The following is a 21,044-nucleotide window of genomic DNA, read 5'->3' as shown; positions in this document are numbered from 1 at the left end:
ACTAACAGTTTGGCTCTTTTTGCCCCCGTCAGGATATGAAAATGGAGAATTATAAAAGTAGACACATCCTCCTCCTGCTGCTGCTTTTGTACTTACTTCACTTCAAAACGGCGACGGTCACGGTGGGAAACTCAAACACACAGTGGGGCCCACATTTAAAACTTGGACAAAGCCGCAGGCCAACGTTGATATTATTGATATATACAACAGTGAACCTTTTCATACGGACCCAAACAAGTTTTGCGTCAAACTAAATATGGAACACTACACAATAAATAACTTCCCCTTTTCACAGGCTAGTAATACATTTCAAAATAAAATAACCACAGTGAACTAGATATGCGACACTGGCCAAATTTGGCGCGCAGGCCAGAGTTGGACACCCATTTATCTAGAGTCATGGGGGCGGGAAGTGCGCTGGCTTGTGTGCGTGTCACTTTGCGTCGGTTCAATTCATATATAATTGCGCATTGACTTTGTCCCCGGCGCAGCGCAACACTCTAAGAAGATGGTACGACTATTTCACGTCACTAGAAAAACTACTGCAAAAAAGAAAAGAAAAGAATGTCCACGGTACCATATAATATTGGGACATATTCATTATAAAATACTGGCCTTGCTCGCAATAATGTTGCCTCAGGGGTGATTCAACATTATTCATGTTCTCAGCCTCAAATCGGTTCACTTTAGCGGGGGAAATTAGTAAGAAAAGGAAGACGTGAAAAACGGTTTTTACGCACCATCTTCAAAGTTTATCATTTGCCAGAGTCAGAGTATCAGACAGCTCTCGGCCACTGACAACTGGGTGAGGCTCCAGCAGACCCCCATGACGCTGAGCTCAGGAAGAAGAGTGTATTGAAAATGGATGGATGGAGTGACATTTGTGGTCAATGGCCAGACGAAACAAAGAAAAGAAAGCAAGAAAACATGCGGGCAGCCAACACGCGTGCAGAGACATGGACAGTGGTGGTGCTGGTGAGAGGGTAAAGGGGCTGGAGAAGGAGAGGGGGGGGGGGGGGGGGGTTGGGCAGTTAGCATGGACAGTTAGTGCTGCGCTGACACGGACCTGCTCAGTAAAGCGCCTCCTCTTTTGCTCGGGCGACGTGACATACGCGGCCTGGGTGTAGGCATAGCTTTTGTAGCGAGGCTGAGGCGAGGGGCTCCGCACGCGCCCCTGAGCCACGCTCACTGTGATCTGAGAGTGACAGAGTTGGGAGAGAGAGAGAGAGAGAGAGAGAGAGAGGGAGAGGGAGAAGGTAGAGCAGAGGGAGGGAGAAGAAGGTCCAGGAGAGAGGAGAGGAAGGAGAGAATGAGAATGAGATGGAGGAGGAAGAGGAGAAGAGGAAGAAAAAGCAAAACCAAAAAAACATACAGCCAACATGGATAAAGAGAAGCAGAGAAGCAAAAAAACGGAGGTGGAAAAAAAAAATGAAAACTGAATGCAGTTTTTTTTGCAACCGTTTTTAGCGGTCCCTGCTGGCCAAAAGACAGAATGCAGGTTTTTCTGTATTTTATTTTTTTGGCCTCCTTTTTTGAAACTCAAAGCTCCCTAAATCTTTGAGTGCAGTCAGCAGTTACAACTGAGTTCTCTCCAGACAAGGCACTGACGGCATTCCAAAAGATCCCGACGGTTGAAAACCCAGCGCCGGTTAGTTGCAGGCAGCAGAGAGGCAGCAACAGACGCTGTTACGGCAAAGTCAACGACAGAGAAGCAGCACAGCGTCAAAGCACTCGAGCAGCCCAGCCAAGCGGCGCCGGTTGGTTCTTCCCCTCTCCTTATAAACTTCTAACCTTCTCTCTCTCTCTCTCTCTCTCTCTCTCTCTCTCTCTCTCTCTCTCTCTCTCTCCCTCTCTCACCTTACTTCCTGCGCTAACATCCCATTGGCCAAGTTCGTCCCGATCTCGCCTCGTCTGTGTGGTTGCTTCCAAATGTGAAAGCTCCCACATTGTTTCACCTTGGTCCAAATTGCTTGACACATTGGTCTGTGAAACCACAGAACTCCGGGACGCAAGTTTTAGCTTCCGACTAAAACGGATACCTGGATCAGTGGTTCTTTTTTTTTTTCCTTACCATGAAGTCGCGACCCAAAGCTATTCGACAGCACTCAAATTCATTCCACAAAAATGAAAAAACGCCGTCCCATTTTCTACCCAGCGGTTGGGAAACACTGACCTAGAGGGCTCAGTGCCCTTTGTCACATCCATAATATAATATAATCATTTTTGGCCATAAAGTCATTGACTCTTTTTGCCCCAAATTTCAGAATTATTCTATGATAAAGAACCCCCCGCCCACAAATAACTTTGAAAAAAAAGGACAGGGGTCATTATTTTCAGAGGCCGTCCATACAGAACCTTTAAGATTAGGGAGTTAGCGACTGTACTTTTACCACAAATTGAATTCCACATGGTTCAACCAAGTCCATATGACAGACTTGGAAATGTCCACACGTATGCTTCAGAGAACGTGTGAACGTTACAAAAAGGAATCAAAACTTTTGTGGGAAAAAAAAAGTTATTTTTTTGAGAGCTTCCAGTCGATACTGTAACCGCAGCGACACGAGTGTGCGGGTGCTAAATAATTTACCAGAGGACAGTAGCTGCAAGCGAAAGTGCAGTTTGCCTTGACATTTAGCTTGAGGTCAGCCAGGAAGTGCAGTGGTGCAGCAAGACCGAATAAAGCAGAGGAAAAACAATGACCACCAGGTGTGTGCATATGTGCGTGTTTGCTGCTGTTCACTGAATCACTCCTGCCAATGTGTGTGCGTGCACCATGAATTATTCACAAAGGGGAGGGAATCCACGCTCCCTCTCTCCAGATGTTGTGGACTTTGTTTTTGCGCGAGACAAAATTGCCGGTTTATGGTCCACACCTCCTGTGAGGCCTTCCACCACCAGGGGTGTGTGCATATTTCATATTTTGGAGGTGTCTTATTTTTTTTTATTTTTTTTTAATTTTTCTCCGCGCAACTTTGGGTGGAGTCTTGGAGCTCACGAAAAACAAAAAAAAAGCTGTGACAAAATCAAGAAAAAAAGAACAAATTTATCACGTTTACTGAAAAATGTTAAGTAAATCGCGTAAAAAATAATTCTGCAACATCCCTTTTGAACGCAAAGTGAGCTGAACAAAAGTTGACTATATATCACAGGTGCAACCAAAACTATTACATTTTAATGAGAATCCTTTTTTTTTTTTTTTTTACAAACAATAAAATTTTAAGGGCAACATCAAGGATTTTGAAGTTGACCCAAAAGCTATTTCCATTTTTATTACTTCCCACTTCTTCTCCTTATTTTTTTTTTTATTTTTTTATGATTGCGGCATTCGACTCTGCGTTTGATAGAAATTCATCGAGGCCGACGATGCCAAAGACAACTTATGATTTGTTTGCACATTTCAGACCGGGGCTGAGCAAACCTTTTGACTGGTGGGCCACAATGGGTTTCGAAAATTTGACAGAGGGGCCTATAAATATGTATGAGGGATGTGTAGAAAATGTATCATCATGCAGCTTTAATGAAAACTGAAAATGAACCAAAGCAAAGTTGCAACAAAAATCAGCGTCTTTGAAGCCCCACGGTTTTTAGCTCGTCATTGAAATGACCCTGAGAACACTGAAAACACGGAGGAAGGACAGCTATTTTATGACTCACTCACTATTAACATCATTTCTTCAAATTCAGCGAGCTGGATTGAAAAGCCTGGTCCAGACCTTCTGACTGGACGGTTTGATGCAATGCAGGTGCGAAGACATGGGCAGATAAGTTCCCGCCAATGACCGACTCAGCTCAGATCTATATGTATAGAAATAAATTCACCTTGTTAACCAATTTGCATTTCATAAACATGCAATAAAACACCTCAAAAATAAATATCTTTTTTTATTTTTAAATATATATATATATATATATATATATAATTTTTTCTTCTCTTTGCACTCTACTTTTTGTTGCTCCAAGTAGCAAAGTTCCCCAGTGTGGGATCAATCAAGGTGTTCTATTCTATTCTTTTCTATTAGAGGTTGTGATATCTGCGCAGGCCTGCCAGATCAAAGCATTTTGCGCTGTATGGACGTGGCACCTTGGCGAAAACACGGTTTCCAACCAACTCCCTCAAACTCTAAATTCTTAGTTTTTTTTGTTGTTTTTTTTAAGCTCTGCTCTCCCAGAGTCCCAGGTGGTTGTGTGGCGAGGAGGAGCTGAGGAGGTGCTGACAGCGGCACTCTGATGATGACAGATGGAGGGAGGAGGCAGATAATAGACCTTGTCGGCTACTCCCCCCCCCCCCCCCCCTTCGCCCTCATGTCTTTGGTTTTATTGCCATCTGACTTGTTCCTGGCGCTCGTCATCTTTCCCTACGTCCTCGTATACGTCGTCGCACCTTGCTAAGAAAAAAAAAAAAAAAAAGATTAAAAAAGAAAACCCCACCTCTCTCACTCCCTCCCTGTCACTCTCCGCGTCCCTGGAGGACCACTGCACCTGCAGCCTCTCCAGACACGAGCTGCGTTTTTCCATGACAGTTTTTCGCAAGATAAAAGCGATATTTCCACAATTACAATTTTGAGTTGCAGGTGTTTCCATTGGACGGCGTGAAGCCGTGACTCTCGCCAAACCCTCGGGATTTCGGTGTTGTTTGCTGTCAATAATGGTTGTTATATTCTGCTCTTTGATAACTTGCAATAAAATATTCCATCTCCTCCTCCTCCTCCTCCGTCCAAACATAACGCATCATTTTCACTTCAAGTCAACTGGTCACGTGACCCCGTACGTCACATGACACCGCGATATTCCTCTATATCAGGCATGGCCAAACTACGGCCCGCGGGCCACATCCGGCCCGCTGTGTGTCTCTGTCCGGCCCGTGTGAAGGCAGTCATATATCACCCCCCCCCCCGTGGTTGGTTCACTGCAAATAAAGTTTGGCCACCCCTGCTCTATATGGATACGTCTGAAAAACCACCTCATGACAGCGTCAAAACCTTTTTAGCCACATCGGAGAGGGTTTTCCAAGTTTGAGTGTTTCCATGACCAGTTCTTTATTGCGATGTTTAGGTTTTGCGCAACTCTGGGGGTCATGGACACGAAGCCAGTGAGGCTGAAGGAGGAAACGTGGTCATTCAAAGCCGGAGGGACCATAATATTCCCAGCCGTAACTCTGGGCACACCACACCCAATGTGTGCGATTTGCTTCTTTATTGCGCTTTTATTCGGGCCGTCTGTCCTCGTCCTCGCAACCAGTTATCGCCCAGCAGCCTCGGAACACGTGAGGCCACGAGCCAAAGCTTTGGTTTTTCTGGCTGCGGCTGTTGGAAATAAAAGCAACAAATGATGGTTCTCTGTTATTCTGTTCTGTTTTAGTCGTGCTGTTTAGTTATTTATTCATTTATTTATTGTTCATTTATGAGCGCTAAAAGGAGCCTAGATGTGAAGAGAATAAAGGTGAAACTCAATCAAATTTTATACTTAAATAATTGAATTTAAAACAAATAAAGAAAAACAAACCAAACTATATGTGATGTATATAATATGTATATTATATTATATAATATAAAATCATATAATATAGTATGAGTATATATATATGCATATATATGTGTATGTATATATATGTATATATGTTTTGAACTGAGTTTTTGAAAATGTACTTTTAAATTTTAAAAAAAATGTGTGTTTTTTTTTTTTAGCTCAGGCGATTTGAAGCAAGACGAGTTTTGAGTTCATTGGTGCACAAGGCTGAGTTGAACAATTCAGCCTCGGCTTTGTCTGGAGGCGTGAAAAACTTTTATCCCTGGTGTGACGCGTCACATTCTTGGACGAGGAGTCGCGTCACCGAGTGCAGGTGGTGCATTTTCAAATCATTCAGAGAAAAAGCCTCAAGGCTGCATCAGCTGCCTAATCATGCACCAAATGTAAAGTGAATCGCCGCTCGAAAAAGAAAAAAAACGCAGTTAATAATTTAAAGTCTCAAATGCGTCTTGTAATGGTTACGTTTTTAAAGGCAGGTAGAAACTATTTAATTACTTGTATGAACAAAAGAAAACCAAAAAGTAATGCTTTCAAGTCCAATCAAGACGAATACTGAACTTAAAGCCTCCCGCCGACTTTTGTCACGACTTAAAAAGAAAAACCCTCTCTTGTTTTTCAAATCCACTCAGGAGGGGGGGGGAAAAAAAAAAAAAAAACAACCTTCAAATTGCTCGCGAGTGCTGCGTTATATCTCTCAAACAATTTTGTTCTGCGCCATTCCGAGTGCGTTTCGAAAAAGTGAACAAACAGAAGCCCGCTAATCTTCAAATTCACATTCAAAGACTTTCAAAATTGTTTGGTGACAGGCATCGACTGACTGTCTGCCCCGCGGCGGCGGTTAAACGAGTCGGCGTCGGAGGGGAAGTCGCGTCCCCGCCGGCGCCCTCGTTTCCATCTTTCAAATGCGAGCGCTCGGAGAGAGACGCAGGTTCTCGCTGAGATGTTAACGAGCACAACTTAGCGGTCGCCGTCAAGCAAGAAAAAGCCGCTGCAAAGCCGCCGACTCGTTTCTGGGGCCCACTTTGATGATTCCGTTTACCAATAAAAGTTTGGTTCAACTCGGTGCCCCTTTCTCTGGACATTCAACTCGTGACTGGTCCACTGTGGTTGAGGACATGGGTAAACTACGGGCCGGGGAAATTGAAGAAATTATATGAATAGTCAGCCAGTCATAAAACAGCTGTATTTCATCCATTTTTCCGTGTTTTCAGTCATTTCAATAAAGAGCTCAACACCGTGGGGCCTCAAAGACACTGGTTCTGTTGTAACTTTGCTTTGGTTCATTGTCAATGGACATTACAGCAACATGTTTTCTACATACGCCATGATAGATTTTTTTTCCTCCTATGAGGTGGCTCACCAAAACACTCCATCCATCTGCTGCTGCTCCGGCCCCCCCCCCCCCCTCCCTGTCACATTTTAGAACCCATTGTTGCCCCACCAGTCAAAAAGTTTGCCCACCCACGTTCTTCATCTTTCCATCTTTCCAATCTAATTATTGATGCTCCACCAACTGATGAACAATGTAATTCTCACAATGATGATCATTTTGTTTATTCAAATGATACAACTATTCATTTGAAATTCAAGTCTATAACCCAAACACGCGTGGAAAGAGATCGAGATGATTGTTTTAAGGTGGATGCTGGATTTGGACCTTAAAGATAAGACTTGATCTATCTATCTACCTCAGATATCTGCTGGTCTCAACTTGTCAACTTGCTAGTTTGCCACCAATGTTAACACCTGGAGTTTAAAAATTACTTTTTCACGCTTTAGTTTTTTTCGTACATTCAAAAGGAAGGAACGTTTCTTGTGTATTTTTTTTTTTTTTTTACCCTAAATGAACAAACTACAAACGAGTGTTAAATATAGAGTGGATTCGCAATTCTTTTACATTGATTGGTGTTTACAACATCTTTTGAAAGTTCTTAGCAGAGCTCTTGCACAAAAGTTTTTTTTGCCATAGGAATTCTCCAGGGACAGACGTCTAAACACGTGGCTGCACGAGTTTGAAAACCACTTGAGAAGAAAAATCCACACGTTCATTTGTCCAAAGCAAGCAATTAAAAGTTGTCTTTGGCTGTACAAGTCAGTTTGGTCTCCCTGCCGCGGTCAAAATGATCACTTTGTGCTTGCCGGAGGGCCGCTTGTGTTTGACCCGTGGCTCCGAAATTAGAGACACACACATTCACACACACAAAAAAAAGCAGAAAATGAAATAAATAAATGAAAAATCTTGTCAGCTTGGTAATTTTCCTCCACATTTTCCTTTTTTGCTGTCGAGTCGCGCTCATTTTTCTGGGACACCAGAGGACCTCAATTAGAGTAAACCACAGCGTTTTTCTCTCGGCGGGGGGACCCAACTGGCGGGTTCATGGCCTAAAAAAAGTGAAGCATTTTCATTCGCGGTCGCCTGGAAAAAGAGAGAAAAAAGAAAAAGAAAGTGTGTAACCTGCTGGGAGAAGCGCTGCTGAGTCTGGATCTCATAGTGCTGCTCCGTGGTCACCCGCATGACAGTGGTGGAGGCGGGCCGCGGCAGCGTCTCCACCTCGGCGATGGCTTCCATGGAGATGCTCTGGGGCAACACCTGGAAGAGCGACGTCACGTACATGAGGACGCTCTTCTTGTCGGGGTGCGGCACGGCCACATCTGGGGAAAAGTGGGAGAATTTCTCGCTTAGTTTGCTTGGTTGTTCATCTTTCAAGCCATATGGACGACGTCGACACCGGTGTTGGTGTTGGCCTGTACCAGTGTCACGCATTGGCAACACATTTGAATCCTGATATTGTATTTGTATGGATTGATGACTGTATCCGAGCTACTGCCTTGGGTTGCCCTTAATACCATTCAATGGCAAGCCAAGTATTTCCTATGTACTGTATCGTCAAGCCTCGTCCAAATTCTTCGCTCCTGGGTTTTCCAAAGGTAAAGAAAATCGCAACAACACGAAGAGGTCAGGGACATCTGTTCCAATTTAGAAATTCGATGATATTAAAAAAATATCGTATTGTATAGTAGCGGCTCCGGTATCCTGGCCCTGTAGGCCCTGTCGTGGAGCGTGGGTCTTCTTCTTCTCCTTCTTCTTCTTGGCTGCTCTTAAATTTCATTGTTGGCGAAGCGAAAATGGCAATTTAGGGTTAGGGTTAGGGTTAAATAGAAGGTCTTTCCAGTACTGATGCAACGTTGGTGTGGCGCCGCAACCTTCGTTGCAGAATCCAGCTAGAATTTTCCTTTTTTAAAAGGTTGAAAGATCTCGAATGCGTTTCAGCCATCTGGTGCTACAAAAACATTTTGTGTGCCATTTTAAATAGAGATTTTTTTTTTTTTAACACACTGAAAGATTGAATGTTGCTTTTTGGCTTGTTTTTTTTTATCGTTAATTATTATTATTATGTATTTGTTTTATTTATTTATTTATTTTTATTTTTTTCCAGAATTCTATTTCACTGTTTAAAAGGTGCTTATTTTTCGGTTTCTTTCTGTAAATAAAATGTGGTTGTAAAAATCAAATCTTCTTCTCATTCTTCTTCTTCTTCTTCTTCTTCTTCTTCTTCTTCTTCCTCTTCCTCTTCTTCTTCTCGTTATTATTATTAGCATTATTAATTGACTGACTTTTGCACATCTTGCTCTTGTTTGTTTGTTGTATATAGATTCACTTGACTGTTTCTTGTAATTACTGTATAGATTATCATTATTATTAGTGTTATTTTTTGTATTTTTTACTGCTGCTACAGCATCGGTTCCCAATATGGGATCAGCAAAGTCCCTCTTTTCTACTCTGTTCTATATTTTATTCTATTATCTTTGGGGCTCTGAATTGTGCATATTTTATCATCAGAAGTATGGACAAATATTTTGGAATCTCCCAGAAAGCGCCGGAGGTCACGGTGCAAAACAGTCACGCAGTCCGGCACGCGAGTAGTCCGCCAAAAACATAACATAGCATAGCATAGCATAGCATAGCCGCGGAATGCTGATTTATCAGCGTCAAGATCCAACTCAGGAAGGCAGTTGGTAATTGATTCAGACGCTCCATCGCGCCTGTGGCTGCTCGGGCTTCAGCTGAAGCGGTTCCAGCAGGTGCGCCGGAGCGCCGCCACATGCATTATTCTGTGTGTCGGCGCTTTCCGAGGGCCGGTCCGAGAGACTGGAGAGGCACCGAGAACCGCAGCGGGATGCAGCAGCACCACAGGAGGCGTCTCGCAGTTCTGAGGACTTTCTTTTTCTTGGAGGCAGATGGGGGGGGCTTGTTTGCGCTGCGGGACAGAGGAACAATATTTAAGTTGAGAAATCTTACTGCCGCCCGCTTCCCAGCAGGGACCGTGTGATGCGGAATGTCGCTGATCTTTTTGTTATTGACTAATCCAGTGTGTGCTTACATCAATCGATTCGATTAAGGGATCGTTTGAGTCGCTAAAAAAAAAATTGTTGAGCAACGTGAACAACTTGCCCTTTATGACAGAACCTGTTTGAAGGAACAACCCGCAAGAAGCCTAAAAGGAAAAGCATCGCCAATAGTTCATGAAATTAGGGAACTAGATTTGAATAATTATCTTTTTTTTTTTTTAAATCATTTTGGCCTGGCTTCAAGCAACAGGTCTTTCAGTGGTTGGTAGATGGATAGATAGATGGATAGAAAATGGATGGATGGTGTTCTGACACTCTAAGCCCAATTGTTCTACCCCACTTTCAGCGCTTTTGTCTCCGCCTCTTCTTAAGAACACCATAAAACCGTATCCCCGCCTTGTTGCGAGGCGCCGCTGCTCTCCGAGCATCTGTGCGGAGCCAACTCAATGCATTTTCAGAGGGTCTGAGACGGAGGGGGAGAGGGAGGGATATTAAAAGCATCACAGGATATTTGTCTCTTGGCTCCACTTCCTGCTTTTAAGGCGGCATAATTAGAACTACCTCATTCAACCTCCAGTATTAAAAAAAAACCAAAACAAACCACAATGCTCTTCTTTTACTTATACTTACTGGGGCGGCGCGGTCATAACTCTTGCTTGTTGTTATTTGGTTTAGTTTACACAATGGAAAGTGGTGCTGTACAGTATACTTCAGTATCCCCGTGTCACTTCAAGTGCCTCAGGGTGCTGTAAATCTAAAGATTCGCCAATACCACTTTTTTTACAGAACAAGTAGAGTACGAATTCTTGCATTTCAGTACTCACCGATACTGAGTACTTAATAGTATCCTTTACATTTTACATCGCTATTACAGAATAGCATGTCTATGTATCTATATATTTATGGATCTATGAATATACAGTATCTATCTATCTATCAAAATTGTGCAGCAAGATGTATTTTGCACTTTGCTAAATACTGCTATGTTTTCAACACTTCTTCCATCTATAAGGAAATCAAAGTCTTCCAGCCCTGAACCGCTCCCACCTGGGTCCGCACTGCACAACAGAGATTGCTTTGCCTCAAACTTGCGTCTTTCACTTCTAAATGTCTCGCTTTGAGAGCGCTCGTTCGTCAAGTTATACCCCGCCAGTTCTCTCAGAAATCCCTCTTGTTGCCACACGCCGGAGTCGATCTGATAAAAAAAAAAAAAAAGGGGGGGGGGGGGGGGGCGGGACTGCAAGAAGCGTGTTCAGACAATATTCAATATTTTTTTGCCCCGTAATAAGAAAATATGGCTACAGAGAGATAAAACTCCAAGAACAGCAGAAGCCGGATGAAGCCGGATGTCAGCTTTGATTCCGGCGAAGGGAGCGAACAAAGGCTCGAGAGCACGACGGCGGCAAGAAAGAGGAATTAGAGGGGAAGTCTGCAGAGGAAAAACACACAAAGGCGTGAGATAAATAGAGGATGGATGAGGAGGAAAGAAGAGGAGTCCCAAAAACGCAAGGCAGAGTTTATTAGACTGAAAGCTTTGATGGCGTAATGAGGAATAAACCACCGTCCTTTGAGCAGGTGGCTCAGCGCTCCAATCGAAACACGGCGTTTCGCTCGAGCACAGCGATGCTGAGGAAAAACACAAGAAGGGCAAAAGCCAGGGACTGTGGGGTCTGCGGCTGAAAGAGGGATAAGACGCTCCCCCAGGAATGTTTCCTTTGCAGCTTTTACGCAACTCAGAGTTGGACATTCTAAACGCCAGGGATAGCAGGGGGTTGGAAGTGAGTATAAATAAGTAAAGACCAGTGCTTTTCATGTCCCGTTGGGAGCACCGGTCACTGAGCAAGGGCCGCGAATGGGGCACAGTGCGATAAAGGTCCAGTGTGTAAAATTTGGGTTAATTTGTGATATTTTTATATTGGTAAGAGCTCATCGTACTTCAAATGACTACATTAATAAAAGTGCATACTCACAGCACAACAAAAGTAATTTGGTTTTCCTACCCTGAGAACGGTTCTTATTAATATATATAGAACATGCATAGATCAAGAGTCTTGCTCCCAGTTAGCTTCCATCTTGCACCACCATATTTCTTGGTGTTAACAGGTGAGTGCTGCTCGCTAAGTATTTTGTTGTTGACTGTATAATTTTATGTTTGCAGTGTCTGTCTTTTTATGTGGACGCCAGGAAGAATAGTCTTCACTATGGTGATGGCCAATGGGGATCCGTAATAAACAAAACTAAACATAATCCTCGGAAGCCCAGCGTGGACAATGCAGCTGCCTTACTGCGTGTTTTGTAGTCGGGGCGAATGAAGAAGAAGAAGAAGAAGAAGAAGGTGGACAAGTTATCCAGATTTGTGTGCGCAGTTCACTGGCGAGCTCGGGAGAGGGACTCAACTGAAAGAGCGCTGCAATCTAAAATGTAATCCAATCAAAGTTTGTGCCTTTCAAATTCACTCCTTCTGAGGCCCATCTTGTAATTCCATCACTGGTCCAAAAGCCCATAAATAGTTTGTACTTACTGGCCCAATTTGATATTGTGGAGACTTTTTAATAGAGAGTTTTTTTTTTTTTTAAGGCAAAATTACCACAACACACACACACACACACACACACACACACACACACACACACACACACACACACACACATGCTTGCTTGTTCTGATTTCTCCTCCTTGTGCATTTTGCGCATACCTTTTATCATCAATAAGGAAAGGAAAAAAAAAAAAGGGAAGAAATCCAAGAAGTAAACTCATGGTGAACAAATGGAAGCTTTGTTTAATTAATGCTTAAGTTCCTTTTGGCTGACAGGTGACTAGAAATGAGGCACCCGGCAACATTGAGGTTGAGCACGACAAACGGCTTTAGTAAAAAAAAACAACAACAAAAAAAAACAACAATAAGAGACAATGTGTTTGTGGCGGGGGATGAGGGGGTGGCACAGAAGACAAAGAGGAAACGGGATGATTAAAACCAAGCGGTCGTTGTTGACGGAGGCCTTAAAGCTCGCTTCCGTCTTTGAGAGAGCGCTACTTGAAACGCTTCTCAAATTCTTGACAGCTCGACAAACACGGCGAACGCAATCTGCTCTCCACTCGCGGCACAGCGAAACGTTCAGCGGCGAAGCGGCGGGGGGGCCGGGAGGGTTCGGACGGTCGACTTTGCCGCATGACAATTCTACCTGATTACCTCACGGGCTGCCAGCGAGCGATTGTCGAGTGTTTGTTGCCGAGATCAATGATATTCATAATGATGTGTTGTCTCTGTGGATTAAAGCGAGGGATTACAAAGACCCCCCCATTGTCTTGGCGGCGAGCCCGAAGGCGGCACTCTATAGTGAAGGGAAATGAAGAGGAGCGACTTGGAAAAGGCGACGCTGCACACGTGCAAGTCATCAAAAGACCATGTAGACCCACAAAAAGGTGTCGCACCAACTAATTACGCAGCCAAAACTGGCTCTTTTCACTCGGCGTGACAAATGTGTCGCAGCTCGCAGTTGCAACCTCGTAAACTTTCAAAATGGAAACAGGCACCGACTGTGTATAAATAAAGTTTGTTGGCTCTGCGATGGCTTCATGACACTGGCAGCGTGCTTTCAGCTGTGGCGGCACTTGTGTGACGTTTGATGAATTGTTCCCTTTGTGTGTATTGGGAGAATGCCGCTCCGCAATGTTCACCATTGTCTCATGAGGTTGGTGTAAAAATGTGAAGCATGGGACAACGAGGTGAACTTGCAGGTATTCAATTTGGAACAAAGAAACGTAACAACTAGAATCAGAGCTGCAGTTTGTAGTTTTGTAGTCGATTAATTGGATTGGTTACTTTTCTTGCTTCGATCGATCGATTAAACAATCAACCGAAACAACAGCCAATGTCAAATTGGATTTTTTTTTTTTCTATCTGATTGGGGTGGATTAGTCGTTCCAGCTCCAACAAAGACGACGTGAAACTGCTCTCGGGTCAGATGTTGGACACCGTGAGATCCGACTCAACACAACTCAGTTTTGCCGACCTGTTGGTCACCCGAGCGCCTCACTGGTCGAGCCCTTCCGGCAAGGTGACCGCAATTATCGCGACCATGGCAACGGCCCACCAACACACACACACACACACACACACACACACACACGTTCGGGTCAATTAAAGGCGTATGATTGGATGGCGTGAAATGCGACGGGAGCTCCACTCATCTCTGGAATGACAACCGTGTGTGTGTGTGTGTGTGTGTGTGTGTGTGTGTGTCGACGCGTTAGTTACCCTCAGGGTCCAGCAGTCTCTCTATCCCCAGGTGCTGTTCTGCTTTACTAAAGGCGTGTTCGAGCCTGTCGATTACGGACATCTTCTTCTCCACCGAGCTCCAGTCAAAAAGCTCAGGTCTGCAAAATAAAGGAGAGAAAAGAAAATGCTTCAACTCATTGGAATCCAGCACAAACACGCTCAGCCAACTGACTTCTCCTCCCGAGAAGCCTGCATCCGGCCACAGAGCGGCCCTGACCTGATTGATTCGATGAGTGAAAGCAGATGCGGGGCATTTTCTAAAGCGAAAGCTTGGTCAGAAATATCGTTTTCCTCTTATTGCCCCTAGATTGACTTTAATTAACCCCCTCCCTCAGCTGATGCTGTCAGGGTTATTTTTAGAACTACTTTCGGTCAGCACCCGTGCATCTTGTAGCCACAGCCAAGCAACCACACGCTTAGTCAGTCGCTCAGCGACGCCGTATCCCTGCGAAACAGTGACTCACGAGTCCTGAGCGAGTCGTTCTTTTAAAAATCGACCAGAGCTGCGATTCGCTCAGTGACTCGCACCAAGCCGCTTCCATGCTAGCCGATTGTTTGGAACGTGCCTCTAAAAAAAAAAACCCATAAAGAGTGCAAATCAGAGAAAACCATGTCAATCAACGCTGCAATTTGGATGGCGGCGATGAAACCCATTTTTTTCTGTGGAAAAATTGGACACAAAGCACTTCAACCTGGGTCAAATCCTGCCGCCTAAATTAGAGCCAATCCTCCGCCGGACACGAAAGACGAGACTCAGACTGGCGGCTGCGGCCTCTTGTCATCTCTCATTCCGTATTCATGTGCAAACTCCGCAGGCAGATGTTCGGGCCGGCCGGCGGCCCCTGATTTAATCCATAATTACACGAGTCCAGGGCCGGGACCTGAACCCTCCCAGGTATACATCCGTACGAGGCAGAACCAGACAACTTCAAATCAGCCGCTCATCCGGAATCCATTCACAAACTAATTTGTTCGTCGACTTTCTTGTGTATTCCCGGCCATTCCGGGTTTATTGGCAACCGCCTCGCGGCGTCGCCCCCCTGATTGTTTGGCGGCCGGGGACGGCGACGGAATAAGGGGGGGGTGGGGGGGGGGGGGTCAGCGAGTTCGGCCGTCCCCCCTGAGGGCCGCGCACTGACGGAAACAAAATGATTTGGATGTACGTACAGGAGTTCAATTTGAGCCGGCTGCCGCCTCACCGCAATACTAATGCTCCCCATTGGTATGCCGCTGGCTTCATGGCGACAAAGGCATTAATAATGTCGAATATAAAACTAGCGAAAGCCAAAATTAGGTCAATCGATCAACTGATCGACTGATCAACTTCTTGTTTTGTGTCTCACGTGCTTTATTACATTTTTATTGCGCAATCGAACAATACAGCGACATTGAAAGACAGAGCGAATAACAAGCGACAACATCAATGTGTGCGCGTGTGTGTAAATATAGCAGTTGAAAAAAAAATTGTATTGATATAGATATAGAAATAAAAGAAGAAAAAGGAAAGGGGCAATTAACAAAAGGAGGAGGGGTTAACTACAGAAGAGGAGAATAAAGGAACAATGTAATATTGATGGATGGATAGATTTTCGAAAATAACAGTGGCAATACTCTTCGTAACGCTAATCATATTAATAACAACAATAACGGCAACGTCGATCCATCAACTTTGAATTGATTAAGTGCTAAATCACATGCAAAGGCGTCTCAGAGAATCGAGGCTTTGACCGGATGGCTCACCAAACACAAGGACTTGCCTTCCGCAAGTGGCCTGGACGCTTTACTTGAACTTGAAACACAGAGTCAGCCAAAATACTGCACACGCGCACCAGGAAAAGACAAAAAAACCTGCAAAAATATTTCATTTGTGTAAGTACTTCCCTGTATATATAGAGACCTCTGTCGAAGTTTGATCCAATCACAGTAGCGCTGTGTGTGCACAGTGTTTTCCCAACAGATGCCATGAATTTCCCCTCATCAATGTAGCTTCAACAAGTCTTGAGGTAACAAACGTGAGCCAGCAGCAGTTCAACGTACGCATAATTGCCTGGAAGCCATGTGGCCTCCACTCTGCGCACCTCTTGCAACTGTAGAGGCCAAAGCAAACTTGTATTAATCATTGTGATATTGTGAAATAAATGTGGTATTGAAATATTTATGCAATTTTTGTCTTTTCCTGACTCCTGTAGTTCAGAGTTCCTCGAGTGAGCGAAAAGTGACGTAGCGAAAGGGCAAAAGGAGACGATGAAGGCCGAGACTGCGGTCCGGGTGAGCATTGAACGGACAGGATGCTGTCGTGCTTGGAGTTTCGGGAGCATCTCTGCCTTTTTCTTTGGCTATTTATGCCTCTGTTGTTTCCTGGACCCGGAGCCCTAATGGGCTCAAAGTATATTTACTGAGAGAGAAGAGTGAACGGGCACACTTTAGGCAGCCAAATCAATCACATGGGAGATACTTCCTCCTGGTCTCAGACTTTATTGTCTGCCACACGCACACACACACACACACACACACACACACACACACACACACACACACACACACACGCGGGCACACACACACAGATTGAGCATACCTGTGGCTGTGAAGGAGGGCATTGAAGGCCAATCCATCATTCCAGCTACTGGAGAAGTTCACCACGTTGACCTGAGGATGGAGATAATGGATATTAGAGGGCCGACACGTGAATTGCCAGAATGACACCTGTCACTGAGACGCCGCCGCCGCCGCCGCCGCCGCCGCCGCCGCCGCCGCCGCCGCCACCGCCACCGCCACCACCGCCACTCCACCAGCTTGTCAATTTTTGACACCTACATTGTGCTGAAACCATCTTTTTCCCTTCTATAAGGGGAAAAGATAAGGGGAATGAAGTTTAAAACACAAAATGAACCAAATTGTGTTTTGAAAAAAATAGAAAAGAAATTTTGTTATCTTCTGTTCGCAGCTGACATTGAAATACTGCTCGGGCTTTTAGTTTTCGTGGACAGCCGACCGCAGCAGATGCCGTCGTCCAGTTAAACAATTAAGCCCAAATGCTTCAATAAAACCCAAGGACAGAAAATTGCCCAGTGGAAATTGCACAAAGCGGAAAAAAAAATCAACTCAGTAATTCCCGGCCCAGGAGTTGAATTCCTCGGACTTGGGCTTGCTCCTCTTCTCACGCGCGGCGCTAACACGACAATTATCTGCAGGCGCTAATTCCAGACCTGGACCGCCACCAGACACCTTGTCCATTTTATTCCTTGGCCCGATCCCTATCTGTCCACAAAATTTCATGACAATCTGTTCAAGGGGGGGAGGGGGGTAGGGGGGGAGATGGGATTGTGACATCCAATTAGATAGAACCAAAACGGTGCGATGATAGAAAAACCATAACGAGGTAGTTATGGCGGCGGGGCAGGGAGCACAGAAAGTTCATTATATCATCCATTGCAGGTTTTTCAACCAAAGAGTCGAGCGTCCACCGAATGTGAAGCGAATTCTAATCAAACTTTTTGCAGGTATGTGGAGGATCTGCACAAGGCGATCATCGCAAAAAGCAAGAAAATGAAGGAGTAAGAGAACCTTAATCATAATAATGATAGATTCAGATTAGCACGGCTGCTGGGTTAAACACTGCCTGCGTCAGGCTATAATTCTTCAGTTTACTTATCGAGTGTTAGAGATACGCACAACACACACACTGCTGCTTTTGTGACGTCAAAGCACAAACAAGACGGCAAAGGCTGTGAATGAGACTTGTGACTGTGTTAACGGCTGATTATGATTTGCAGCTGTGTAATGAAGCACTTCAGTTAGCTCCCAGGTAGTAATTTTGGCTAGCGCCGAATGCAACTACACCACTTGGGCTAAATGAATACGACAATGAGTCATGGATGAATCAGCATTCCCATCAATTTATAAATAGAATGAATGTTTTAATATTTTATGAAGCCTCTCTCCTTTTATATTGTTAAATTTCTCTTAATTAAATGGATTCAAATGTAAAATTCAAGTCACTCTCAGGAGGATTCCAAAAGACTTCTTTCGGAACTCGAGAATCAAAAACCATTTTGAAACTTTTTTTTTTTGTTGCTGAGTTCCACCACATTTTCATAAAATTTCCCATTTTCACTGCCTGTTATTTTGAGAGCAGACGTGCGTGTGCGTGTGCGTGTGTGTGTGTGTGTGTGTGTGTGAGAGCCAGAGTGCAGTGAGGGAGGGGGAGGAACCCACCTGAGGATACTGTCGCGTGTTCTGACGAACCCAGCTCAGCAGGATCTTCTCACTGTTGGTCTGCTGAAGGCCCGCCATCACATCCTTCATCACATCCTTCACCTGCGCAACAGCACAAGAGTGGAGTCACACTTCCGACCCGACACACACAACATTCAGCAAACGCAACACAGTTCAGGTTTCCTGCAGGTGACTCAACACGTTAACATTTCACGTCTATTTATTACATACCAGTCAAAAGTTTGAAATGCTTTTCTTTTTTTTCCTTAACAACTTTCTCCATTGTAGAGATACTGGAGACATCAACATACATTAGCAAGATGTGTGAAATTGTGTAGCAAAGAAAACATTTTTAAATGACTAAATATTCCACAGTCAACTGTCAGCTTTATCCTAAGAAAATGGAAGAGTTTGGGATCAACAGCAACTCAGCCAGGAAGCGGTCGGCCGCGTAAACTGAGGGGGCGGGGTCAGCGGATGCTCAGGCGCACAGTGCAAGGAGGTCGCCCGACTTTCTGCACAGTCAATTGCTGCAGAGCTCCAAACTTCATGTGGCCTTCAGATCAGCCCAAGTACCGTACGCAGAGAGCTTCACGGAATGGGCTTCCATGGCAGAGCAGCTGCATCCAAGCCATACATCACCAAGTGCAAATGCGAAGCGCCGGATGCAGAGGTGTAAAGCACGCCGCCGCTGGACTATAGAGCAGCGGAGACGCGTTCTCTGGAGCGATGAATCACGCTTTTCCGTCCGGCAATCTGATGGACGAGTCTGGCTCTGGAGGTTGCCAGGAGAACGGTACATTGCGGACTGCATTGTGCCAGGTGTGAAATTTGGTGGAGGAGGAATTATGGCGTGGGGTTGTTTTTCAATATTCCCTTAAGCGCACTCCTCAACCTTGTGGACAGCCTTCCCAGAAGAGCTGAAGCTGTAATAGCTGCAAAAGGTCGACCGACGTCATATTGAACCCTGTGGGTTAGGAATGGGATGGCACTCAGGTTCTTATGCGAGTCAAGGCAGGTGAGCAAATACCTTTGATAATATAGTGTATATATATATATATATATATATATATATATATATATATATATATATATATCATATATCATTCAGATCCACACTAAATATGAAAATAGTGGGCCCTCATGTGCTCCTTTCAATACAGAGAGGCTGCTTGATTGTATCCTAAAAGCCTCCAAGTGGCACTGATGTCACTGAACTGTGTGTATTTGTATCAGCAGCAGACATTATCTGGATTTCAGCTGCAAAGAGAGGCCCTGCTTCCAGGAGACGCCCAATGCTTACCAGAATTGTGAGCGCTCACTCTGGCCGGAAAAAAAAAAAAAAATATATATATATATATATATGTTGAAAAACATGCTAATATGATAGCGAGCGGAGCAACATCAGCATAAAAAAACAACAACAGAAAACATTTCTCAAGCAAAGTTTTGTCTTACACACACACACACGCACTTGCATGTACTCTGGCATGGCAGTGCTCAGTCAGTCAAAGTACACGTGTGTGTGTGTGTGTGTGTGTGTGTGTGTGTGTGTGGCAGCTTGGCAGCTGTGACTGACAGTTTTGGAGCACTTGTTCGGCAGCGGGGGGGTGGGGGGCCGGAGAGACTTTCATTGCCCAGCTGCACGGCGCTTTCACATTTCTTTCGAGTGCATATTCGCTCACACTGGGAATTTACACACACACACACACACACACACACACACACACACACACACACACACACACACACACACAGAGGCAGGCAGAGGAGGCCACAAAAGGGTTTTCTCCTTCGTGCTCCTTCACCCCCCCGACAATTCCTCTGCGCTGTTTGTCCCGACACTCTGCCCCGTAACTCATAAAGCAAGCAGAACGCTTTAATGCACTGCTCCACACGCGCGCACGTCCGCACACACAAACACACACACACACTGCACGCAGCCGGGCGGTGTGTGTGAGCGCTGGATGGCGGCGGGGAGAGAAAAGGAAAGTGAGAGAGAATGACAGAAAAACGAGTTTAGCAGCAAGTTCAGCGCCTGGAAAAAAAAAAACGACGCGCACAAACGCAAAGTGTAGTTCGCACAACTGCGCTGACAGTCGTGAAAGTGACGGCATGAAAAAACAAAAGGGGAGGGAGGCAGGAGAGACGTCGTGGCGCCGTTCAGACACTCAGTGTGCGACTAAACCTATTAATAAAGTTGGGGTGTCATTCAGAGTCGAGGTGAATTCCCACCCGGGGCGCTCTTCCCTTTCTCTTACACACACACACACACACACACACACACACACACACACACGCACGTAAGCAGAGCAGTCAGGTTTGTGAGCCGCTGCACACTGAACGCGGCCCTGCCGGAGAAAAAAGGGACTCATTTGAGAGTAGGTCACTGCATGCATTTCCACTTTAATTGGAGGGACGCTTCGGCAAAGGCTGCACACACAAGCAGGCGCGCACGCACACACACACACACACACACACCTCCAGTCTGACAACTTCCCACCACGTGCGCGCCGACAACCGCTCCAGCGGTAACCTCCGGGGCGTAGCAGCCAGTCCACCGCCTCATTTGCATGCATGCGCACACACACACACACACACACACACACACCAACACGCGCGTGCGTAAATAGATGCGCACGCAGACACGCACTCGTGGCGCAATAGCTCGTGC

General features: G+C 45.1%; 1 protein-coding gene across 9 annotated transcripts in view; it reads right to left on the bottom strand.

The window, feature by feature from the left end:
* Nucleotides 1–21,044, bottom strand: part of dmd (dystrophin) — a 281,446-nt gene that overhangs the window by 158,416 nt on the left and 101,986 nt on the right. For 8 of the 9 annotated variants that reach the window (XM_076049405.1, XM_076049406.1, XM_076049401.1 and 5 more), the window contains exons 6-10: nucleotides 18,371–18,472; nucleotides 16,731–16,801; nucleotides 14,135–14,253; nucleotides 7,982–8,178; nucleotides 1,067–1,195 (exon numbers count right to left, since the gene is read on the bottom strand). In XM_076049405.1, coding sequence (XP_075905520.1) covers nucleotides 1,067–1,195; nucleotides 7,982–8,178; nucleotides 14,135–14,253; nucleotides 16,731–16,801; nucleotides 18,371–18,472 — 618 coding nt within the window. The remainder of the gene's footprint in view (nucleotides 1–1,066; nucleotides 1,196–7,981; nucleotides 8,179–14,134; nucleotides 14,254–16,730; nucleotides 16,802–18,370; nucleotides 18,473–21,044) is intronic. The other variant, XM_076049409.1, reaches the window with a different exon arrangement.

This window comes from Nelusetta ayraudi, unplaced genomic scaffold (assembly GCF_046127955.1).
Source record: "Nelusetta ayraudi isolate G7.1 ecotype Tasmania unplaced genomic scaffold, CSIRO-AGI_Nayr_v1 ptg000114l, whole genome shotgun sequence".
Lineage (NCBI taxonomy): Eukaryota > Metazoa > Chordata > Actinopteri > Tetraodontiformes > Monacanthidae > Nelusetta > Nelusetta ayraudi.
Note: the sequence above shows the minus strand (reverse complement) of the source record. Positions and strands in the feature narration are given on the sequence as shown.